Source organism: Silene latifolia, chromosome X (genome assembly GCF_048544455.1).
Source record: "Silene latifolia isolate original U9 population chromosome X, ASM4854445v1, whole genome shotgun sequence".
NCBI lineage: Eukaryota > Viridiplantae > Streptophyta > Magnoliopsida > Caryophyllales > Caryophyllaceae > Silene > Silene latifolia.
Window position 1 is genome coordinate 21,607,365 of NC_133537.1, and position 10,314 is coordinate 21,617,678.

At 43.5% G+C, this 10,314-nt stretch overlaps 3 protein-coding genes across 3 annotated transcripts; all 3 read left to right on the top strand.

Moving 5' to 3' along the window:
• The first annotated feature begins 6,296 nt into the window (after positions 1–6,296).
• Positions 6,297–7,568, top strand: LOC141617018 (uncharacterized). The gene has a single exon (XM_074434188.1). It carries the CDS (start codon positions 6,297–6,299, stop codon positions 7,566–7,568), a length of 1,272 nt encoding a protein of 423 aa, XP_074290289.1.
• A 39-nt stretch (positions 7,569–7,607) lies between these two features.
• LOC141617019 (uncharacterized) lies at positions 7,608–7,940 on the top strand. Its single transcript, XM_074434189.1, has one exon. It carries the CDS (start codon positions 7,608–7,610, stop codon positions 7,938–7,940), a length of 333 nt encoding a protein of 110 aa, XP_074290290.1.
• A 1,376-nt stretch (positions 7,941–9,316) lies between these two features.
• LOC141617020 (uncharacterized) lies at positions 9,317–10,051 on the top strand. Its single transcript, XM_074434190.1, has one exon. It carries the CDS (start codon positions 9,317–9,319, stop codon positions 10,049–10,051), a length of 735 nt encoding a protein of 244 aa, XP_074290291.1.
• Positions 10,052–10,314: the final 263 nt, after the last annotated feature.

Sequence of the window (10,314 nt, forward strand, 5' to 3'; positions counted from 1 at the left end):
AGTTAGGGTTTGGAGAATATATTGAGATAATGGAAATGCATGTTAGTTGAGATAATGCAATGTATTTATACTAAGCAATGTGTGGGTTGAGTTGTTTTTTAATTAATATATATGTTAGGAAGTTGTGCCATAATCAGCATCATCATATCTCTCAATGCTTCAAATCTTATTACTAACCCTTCTCATTCCATATTGTCCGTTCATATGCACGGATGATGAAGTAATAACGGATCTTGATGATGACTGATCTATGGAGTTCAAAAAATGGAAGCAAATAAAACAAGCATAACTCAACACTTTCAAAATGATCATTTTATTTAATTTTAAACCAAATACATTACAGCAATTATCAGAAATCAAAAGATGTATAATAAGCGGAACAACCCCGCTAAGCGTAAAAAGCGCTTCTCAACCGCCACCAATCACGCCACTCGGTATACCGCTAACTTCCGGGTCATTGGCTTCATATTTTGCAATAACAGATTGAATATATGGAAGGACACGACTTGCATGTGGAGATAAGGTTGGAAGAGTACAACTCAACATATCTCTCGGGTCTGCGACCAAGTTGCGAAGTAACAGCCGACGAGGGTATGAAGATGATGATGATGATGAGGCTTTGTTGACAAGCGGATCGCTTCACGCCTCTTAATCCAATAATTCCGTTGATGTTCAAGGGATGCTTTGATTAATGGGTGTTGATCGGCGGGAAGCCCGGAGAGAACCTTCCCATCATCTTCAATCGTTTGTGTAAGCCATTCTTCGTTGTTGATAAAATTAGGGTTCATTGCCATGTTGTTTCAATTAATGAATGTTAGTAAAGGATGCTTTAATATTTATAGCTAGTCACATTTATAAGTTTTTTCAAAACCGTTGGTAATTAATTTAAGGGATATTCTGCATGCATCGGAATTCTAACGGGCCGTAATTATAAATGCATCTAGTAATATTTAATTTTTTTTTTTTATTTTTTAAGAACAAACAACAACGGTTATTTACAAACAACCCGTTGTTATAACTTTCCCCCCAAAATTGAGTCACACTTTCCACAACGGGTTTTTATACTTAAAACCGTTGTTAATATTTTTCACAACGGTTTCCTTAAGAAAACCAACCGTTGTTAAAACCTTTTACAACGGACGCTTTAACAACGTCCGCTTTTTTATATAACAACGGTTTTTGACCGTTGTTATAGCCTGTATCTGTAGTAGTGTACAAAAATGAAAAGCCACTTTCCTCATCTAAGTGGCGGAAATTATCTACAACGGAAGCATTCTAAGGGTACACATTCCATCATAGATACGGTTTCTTCAAACTACTAAGCCTAGAAGGATACCAATAAATTACCTCAAAGTTGTGTCAAGCTAGGGTACCTTTGTCCTCAATTGTTAAATGCTTTTGTCAAGAGTAGGCTCTCTATGGTGTTAGAAACACTGTAGGATTGCGGAATTCCCCTTTTTGCCTAGACAAGAAGAAGGGTCGTCTTCTCTCTACCATGCACAAAAGTGGATTCGATGGATAAAGGGATCATTTGTATTTGAGTTTCATATGGGAGTTTGCTTTTGTTGTTGTTTTTTTCCCCCCAATTTCTTGTGGCATTTGACATTTGAGAACACTTTGTTTTTGCCATTTCTTTTGATGTTTGGCATTTCAATACTTGACAACTTTTAACTTTTTGCATTTTCTTTTGAACATTTTCGAAGCTACCCCATTTGTAGGGAGGGTGCTTATATTTGTAGCATAGGAGTTTTCATTTTTGTTACTCCTCTTTTCTTTTGATGCATTTGCAAACGTTTTGACTTTCATTTCAATGCTTGAACTCAAATTTGAACAATTTTTGTGCCCATTCCCTTTGATGAAAAAATGTGGTAGAATATGGATGATGGTTGCATGGTTTCAAGGGTCACTTTGGAATAAATGGTAGCCAAGGAGTTTTGACACCACAAGGTACTCTTGATTAGGCCTTAATCCATGGGTCAATCCTAGGGTGTTTTACAAGTATTCTAACAAGCAAAGTCTCAAGAAGAAAAAGTATCTACAAGGGCCTTATATACACTTGTCAAGCTTCCCAAATAGATGTTTTCACAAAAATTTTCCTAAATGCGACTATATGCCATGATGCAACTATCATTTATACAACCTAATGCATATGCTTGTACCGACTAGTATGCCATATAATCTAAACGCAATCCTATAATCACATTGTTTATACCGCATCAATCAAAATAAAGCCACATAGTCATTAATATAAAGAGGAAAAAGGAGATTGGAAAGATCATACCATGCGGTCTTCAATATCCTCATGTCTCGGATGTGGCGTAGTCGATCAACGTGAAAAAGGATAGACAAACAAGCAAACAAGTATATACAATATATACAATTTTACACTAAAAAGGAATGAACATGTTTTTGGGTTTTTGATAATTTTCAACTTTTTATGGTTTTATGATTATGAAATTAAAAGACATATTTTTGTATTTTTCAAAAATTTTCAATTTTTATCATTTTGGAATATAAATTCCCATCCCCCACTTTATTTTGGATATTGTCCTCAATATACATGTAGGAGTAGGAATGAAAAGAGAAAGTACATGTTTTTTGGATTTTTGAGTAAATGCAATGATATGAATGAATGCATGCTCTAACTAAATGCAATTCTATATGATATATATAACAAATTAATGCAATCTAAACTATATTATATGATGCATGATTTCTAGTAAACTATGGTCACCTATGATCAAACCTCCCTAAACCGATTTAAGCACTATTTCTAGTGTAGAAAAGAATAGGATTGGTCATTAGTGATTGTGCATGAATTCTAGTCTATATGCAACTAACTACATGCAACATGTGAGATATATTACAATGCAAACTAAATAATGTGGATGTAATATGAAATATAATACAAATGCAAGATAATTGAAAATGCAATACAGCCATACATGAGAGAAAGGAAGGGAAAAAGAATATCTTACAATTAGAGGTGGTGTGGTTGACACCTCTTGCCATCTCACTCGTCATCATCATCATCATCATCATCATCATCATCATCATCATCATCATCATCATCATCATCATCATCATCATCATCATCATCATCATCATCATCATCATCACGGTGTCTATACCCGCTAGAACCTCCTTGGTCATACCCTCCTCCTTGGTCGTAGAACCCTCCACCTTGGCCGCCAAAATTCCCGTCTTGGTTCCCTTGATTAGGGAACAAAAGGTGCGGTTGAGCCCAAGATGGGCGAGGGCCTCTAGGGTCGATATACCCTTGTTGAGCCATTTGGTAGTATTGAGGATAGAGGGCCAAATAATTGTCTTCTTGCCCTCGGTGTACTCCAAGATCGACCCGTTGCATAAGGTTCATCAAGTCATTCACATCCGGAGCATTGGGAACTTGTGGTTTGAATGGCACATATGGAGTTGGGTATGGCGGAATGGGTACATATGATGGTGGTGCATTACCTTGTACCGGCATCCCACGAGGTTGACGGGGTGCTTCCTTTCGTTGTGGTGGGTTGGGGTGAATCTCAATATCAAGGAGGTAGCTCGGTGTAGGTGAGTACCGACTCAACCGAGGCTTGGTAGGAGGTACGTTCCACCCCAGGAGGACAATAGAAGAGCACCCCTTTGTAAACCACTCCACACTCCCGGTTTGAGTGTAGGTACATTACCGATGGTGATTGAAGACAGCCTCTTCTTCAATCAAGGTGCTCCCTTCGAGCTTCACATAAGCCCCATGAAGGTTAAACTCGGGGCAAAGGTCATTGGCCAACATTGTGACTAGGCCTCCCATCACAAAGGTCTTAATGTTAGAGTTCCCTTGAGCATAATCAAAGAACCTTGTGAGCATCTCAAGGGGCGTGTTAAAATTGTAAGGCCTTGTCCCTTGAACATTAAAATAAGACTCTAAGAAGGTTAAGTGAAGGAGAGTGCACCTATCTTGTTCAAATCGCCCATTGATAGTGCCGGCTATGAAGCGCTCGGTGATCTGAATCACCGGATGTTGAATTGCAAAGGTATAGCATTGCTTCAAGTGAATGAGGTCCCTCCCGGAGATAGCTCTCCAAATGTGGTTAACATTGAAGTCGGAGGGCTTATCGGTGTTGTTATTTGGCACTATAAGACTAAAATGTTTGCAAACTGGTCCAGAGTTAACCTATGGTCTTGGTTGCAAAGTCGGAATTCCATAGCAACAATTCTTTGAGTATTTGTGACAATGCGAAGACTACATAGAAACTCGAGGGTAGGGCTAAGATAGGTCTCCTCATGGGCATAGAATAGCTTCCCGAGACCCATACCATCAAAGAAAATTTCAGTTTGATACCGTATACCTAGTACCTCTAAAACATTGGTATCAATGAACTAACTGGGTTCGTAATGCTTACCTAGCAGATGAACGAATTTTTGGCGGTGATTGTACGGGTAAAAATACCCTATCATTTTTATCATGACATGGCAACTCACTATTGGGCGAAACAGAAGCACACGGATCAATAACAAAGCTGTAGGCTGCTGGACACAAGGAAGAACAAGGGGGGATGAATCTGGACATTTAACTAACACAAAGACCACAGATGAACCAAATGACAAATAAACCATCAGGAACGTTGAAATGGTCAGCAGGAACATCTGGCAATCAGCAGGAGCTTTGACAAAGTCAGCAACCACTTCCTATTTCATAGGAAGTGGAGCGTATGGTTGAGAAAAAATAGAAGACGTGTGCGACAATTCAAGGGGGCTATAAAAAAGCAACAAACACAAGATTCAAGGGCGGCTGATCTCTCATTCATTCCACCCCAAGAAATATCACTCCTCATCTGCAAAAATCTACATCACCATCACACTGAGAATTTTATACATTGTTTACATCATTTGTACTTAGTTATTAGGAGATCACAGCTGTACCTCCTGACCGTTCCAGCTAGGTTCAGCCTCGAATACTATTACTACTAGTGGATCATTGGCGGGATACCATTCCCCCCGTGGTTTTTCCCACATTTTGGGTTTCCCGCGTAACTATTTTGCTTGTGTCGTTTGTCTCCTTTTCTTTTCGTCTGTTTCTCTTTCATACTCGTTGTTTATTTTCGTTCTCGCTATGTTCTTTCTGCTAATCTACTTAAGTCTTTATCTTCGTATTTTAATTGGAATAGCCGCATTGACTCACAAATCTTTAGTCGGTAAAATCTTACCAAAACAGTTTGGCGCCCACTGTGGGGCATTGTGGTTAAATCTTGGTTAAAATCTCTCTTTTCGAAATATCCTAACATCTCTATAGTTGATCATGTCAGGATCCAGTCAGAACGTCTCTAATCCGATGAGTACATCAGTGCAAACTCCAGTAATAGGTGCAACGCTAGCAACCTCCGGTGTTCCAACAACGGCGGTCCCTGCCACCGAGTGATCGCAGTCGCTCGGCCCAAGTATCAGCAAAGCCTCCTTACTCCCCCAAAATCCCAGATCTGGGAGCATGGAAGGCTGGCAAATCACCAGTTATCAATCCTTTACCCAAGCCTAGTAGGGATGGGAGTCTGCAGTGCCCAGGATCACCAGGACACCTGACAGGAGCCCGTCTCTCAGGAGCGTCACAACCGGATCTGGTACAGCAGTTGCTCCAAGGGATGACATCCATACAGCAGGCGGTGGTAGGGCTACAAAGGGACAACCAGTCCCTGCAGGAAAAGATAGATGCAGTGTCACCCCTGGGAACGACTCAGCAGATGGCAAGGTCGACACCCGACCAGGGGAATGCCAGGGAGTACTCAGGGAGGCTACTGCCGCAAAATCTAGTAACCAGGCTCGATATGGATATGCTGCCACCAGGGGTAACCACGCCACTCGAGCAAGTATATCCAGCAGGAACGGTGGCCGCCCAGGGTACGATCCAACCACCAGGGATTCCACCACCACCAAGAATGCCTCAGACGTACCCTATGGTACTCAATCCTGTAGGATTAGGGGCACTAACTCCAGATCCCATACCAACAACCGACAGTACGCCAATGGTACCAGGAAGCAATCCAGGGGAACAGTCAGCAGGAAACGCATATCCCGGGATGTGCTCCTATATGCCATATACTCCGGACAGCCAGTTCAGGCCTATTGTGAACTCAACACCATTACCTGGAAGCTACATGGTCCCTCCTTACATGTCAGGAGGAACACCAAATCCATATGGGGTGTACTCGGTACCCCACAACCATGGTATGGGGGTATGTAGCCATGTAGAACAATAGTTGCAGGATATCAGGTCCCTACTCAGCAAGGTTCCAGGGTTACCACGTCCCATGGAGGTGGCAACCCCAGAGTTCTATGCGGATTCCCCCTTTGTGGACAACATTTCTCTTGTCAGCATGCCAAAGGGATTCACCACGCCAACAATGACGTTGTATGATGGAACAGAGGATCCGCTGGAGCACATCAACCAGTACAAACAAAAAATGATGGTGGTCGCAGCAACAGGGCCTGAAAAGGAGGCATGCATGTGCAAGGTATTTGGTTCCACCCTATCAGGAGCCGCACTCCATTGGTTCGTTAACCTTCCCAACAAGTCTATTTCCAGCTTCGCGGGGTTACTGGACGTCTTTAATCAACAGTTCGCCAGCAGTCGCACGCAAGAAAAATTATCCAGTGATCTATACTGGATCGTCCAGAGGTTCGAGGAGTCCACCAGGGATTATCTCGCCAGATGCAATGTGGAAAATATATCTATCCCTAGGTGCGACCCTACAACAACAGTCAATGCCTTCATAAGAGGACTGCATCGCGACTCTGATTTGTACAAGGATCTCACCAAGCACCCATGTGCCACCTTTGAGGAAGTCAAGCAAATGACAGAGGCTACTTATCGCCTAGAGGAGGATGAGGACAGAAGGGACCTGTACGAAACAGAGTCATCCAGCAGAAAAATCACAACGGAGAAGAAGAACGAAAGAGCCAAACCCTACAGCAAGAACACAGTGAACAAAGTCTCAGGAGAAACAGAGAGCACCGAGGCTCCACCGAAGCTCAGCGAGTATGGGTTCACAACTGAACTTGCTGGGGTATTGAAGGTAATTAGGGAACTGGGGCAGAGGGCCAGGTGGCCTAAGAAGCCTACACCCAGGGAGAACGACAGAAGAGATGATAGCAAAAGGTGTGAATACCACAGCGATATTGGCCACAATACAGAAGACTGTGTAGTACTACGAAAGGAAGTAAAGCACCTCTACAATGTTGGATGCTTGGATCACCTGCTCCCCAAGGGAGCGAAATCTGGAAAAGTCAATACTGCTGACCAGGCCCAACCATCCCCACCTCCACCTTATTCAAAGGTCTTGAGCGTCATCACAGGAGGATCGAAAATATGCGGTCTCACTTATTCAGCAACAAAGCGCCATGCAACCGAGACTAAAAGAGATAAACCAGAGTTCTCCCTCAGGGTCAGCAGACAGGATCTACCAGCAATCTCATTTGACGAGGCAGACATACCCGATGAGGCAGAACACCACCATGACGCCTTGATCATTACCCTTTCCATAGGGAACTGCCTTGTTAAAAAGATATTGGTAGATACATGAAGCTATGTGAACCTCATAATGTTGGAAACCTTGAAGAACATGGGGTTCAGCGAAAAAGATCTGGTACAGAAGACAGTACCCTTGGTAGGCTTCAGCGGAGAAACTAAGCAATCCCTTGGAGAAATAGTGATCCTTACCTTTGTAGGGGGTATGAAAAAACAGGTACGATACTTGGTCACTGATGGTCCGTCAACTTATAACGTGATACTTGGCAAGCCTTCGATCCATGACATGAAAGCGGTACCATCAACGTACCATCAGAGCCTGAAGTTCCCTAAGCCCGGGGGAGTACAGGAGATATGGGGAGATCAAACTATCGCTCGGGATTGCTACAAGAATGCTCTGAAACCCACTGCAGCTGGTCCAGCATAGCAATTACAGAAACTGTGTGCCCAGAGAGAGTATATCGCACCTCCCTAGGAGGAACTCGACGAAATAGTCCTGGACCCACAGTTTCCAGCAAGAATAGTGCTGGTGTGAGCTGATTGTGCCGGTAACATCCACGAGCAGATAATTGAATTTCTACGCACTAACATGGATTGCTTCGCCTGGTCCCATAGCGACATGATTGGCATAGATCCATGTGTAATTACACACCGGTTAAATGTAGACCCCAGCTTCCCTCTTGTCCAGCAGAAGAGGCGAAAATTTGCTCCTGAAAGGAACGAGGTGATAAAATAAGAGGTAGACAACCTCCTGGCAGCAGGCAAGATCAGGGAAGTTAACTACCCAGAATGGCTCTCTAATGTTGTGGTTGTACCCAAGAAGAACAACAAGTGGAGAGTATGTGTTGATTTCACAGATCTTAACAAAGCCTGCCCAAAAGACCCGTTCCCCCTACCTCACATCGATTCCATGGTAGACGCAACAGCAGGGCATGAGCTACTTACCTTCCTTGACGCCTGGAGCGGGTACAACAAGATAAAAATGGGCCCTAAGGATCAGGAGAAAACAGCCTTCAGATATGACAGAGGCTTGTACTTCTACAATGTGATGCCCTTTGGCCTAAAGAATGTTGGTTCCACCTTTCAGCGCCTGGTGAACAGAATGTTCAAAGAGGAGATAGGGACAACAATGGAAGTCTACATTGACGATATGGTAGTCAAATCCGAGAAGGCAGAACAACACATGTCTCACCTGGAAAATACCTTCTCGATCCTCAGAAAGTACCATATGAAGCTGAACCCCCTGAAATGCACTTTTGGAGTCTCCTCGGGGAAATTCCTGGGGTACTTGGTAACGTAAAGAGGGATAGAGGCCAGCACAGAGCAAATCAAGGCAGTACTCCAGTTAGAATCTCCTCAGAAGCCAAATGACGTACAGAGGCTCACAGGACAGGTAGCAGCCCTAAATCGGTTCATATCAAGGTCCTCGGACAGATGCCGACTGTTCTATGACATACTTGGGAAGAGCCAGAAGTTTGAATGGACTCCGGAGCATGAAAGGCGTTTGGGGAACTCAAGCAGTACCTAAGAACCCCCTCTCTTCTCTCCAAGCCAGAACAGGGAGAACCACTGTATTTGTATCTGTCCGTAACAGAGGTGGCTGTAAGCGCTGTACTGGTACGAGAGCATGAAGGTACGCAGAAACCAGTATACTATATAAGCAAGTCTTTGGTACCTCCAGAGACCAGGTAAATATCTCTAAAAAAACTCGTTTTAGCACTTGTTACTGCTTCGTACAAATTGCGTCCCTATTTTGAGTCACATACAATTTTAGTTGTGACCAACTACCCCCTGAGAACCATAATGAGGAAACCCGAATTGTCATGGAGAAGGGTTAAGTGGTATGTCCACCTAAGTGGGTACAACCTGAAATTTGAACCGCGAACAGCCATAAAATCCCAAGCCCTAGTTGGCTTTGTGTCAGACATTAGCCCCACCATTCAAGAACAAGCCGACAGTGAAATCTTGACCCTAAGTGAGGCTAAAGGGGAGCAAGTATGGGAATTACATGTTGATAGGGCATCCAATACGAAGGGAGCAGGGGTAGGACTGGTCCTGAAATCACCTCATGGGGAACAGATAATACAAGCAGTACGGTGTGAGTTCAAAGCAACGAATAACGAGGCTGAATACGAGGCCCTAATCTTAGGACTCCAATTAGCCTTAGAAATGCAAATGAACCACATCAAGGTGTATAGTGATTCCCAACCGATTGTCAACCACGTGAATAACGTGTACACGACCAGGGATCCTAAAATGGTAGCCTACCTGGAGGTGGCAAAGGAGCTCAAACTCCACTTTGCCTCCTTCCACATCCAACAGATACCAAGGGACCAGAATGTTGAAGCAGATGCTCTCGCCACCCTGGGAGAAGCCTTCACCTCAGGGGTAATGGGCTCTATACCATTAATCCATGTCATGAAACCTGCCATACGCCTAAATGAACAACAGAACGCCAGTAAGGCTGCCACCACCCAGTGGACATACGAAACAGGGATACTGTGTACTGCCACACCCCAGGAAGAACCTGATGATTAGCGCAAGCCTTACATTAGTTGGCTACGTGATGAGGTATTACCACCTGACCAGAAAGACACCAGGAGTTTCAAAATGAAATCCTCCATATTCGTACTCATTGACGACATCCTATTTAGGAAGTCCTCGGCAGGACCCTATATGAGGTGCTTAAGCGCACATGAGGCACAAGCAGTAATGTGTTATATCTACAGTGGTGATTGTGGAAATCACATAGGGGGTAGGAGTCTGTCCAATAAGGCACTAAGGCAGGGTTACTTTTGGCC

Bases quoted from the DNA above. Each gene is read 5' to 3' on its own strand.
- LOC141617020 (XM_074434190.1), top strand. From the start codon at position 9,317: ATGAGGAAACCCGAATTGTCATGGAGAAGGGTTAAGTGGTATGTCCAC.
- LOC141617019 (XM_074434189.1), top strand. From the start codon at position 7,608: ATGGGGTTCAGCGAAAAAGATCTGGTACAGAAGACAGTACCCTTGGTA.
- LOC141617018 (XM_074434188.1), top strand. From the start codon at position 6,297: ATGGAGGTGGCAACCCCAGAGTTCTATGCGGATTCCCCCTTTGTGGAC.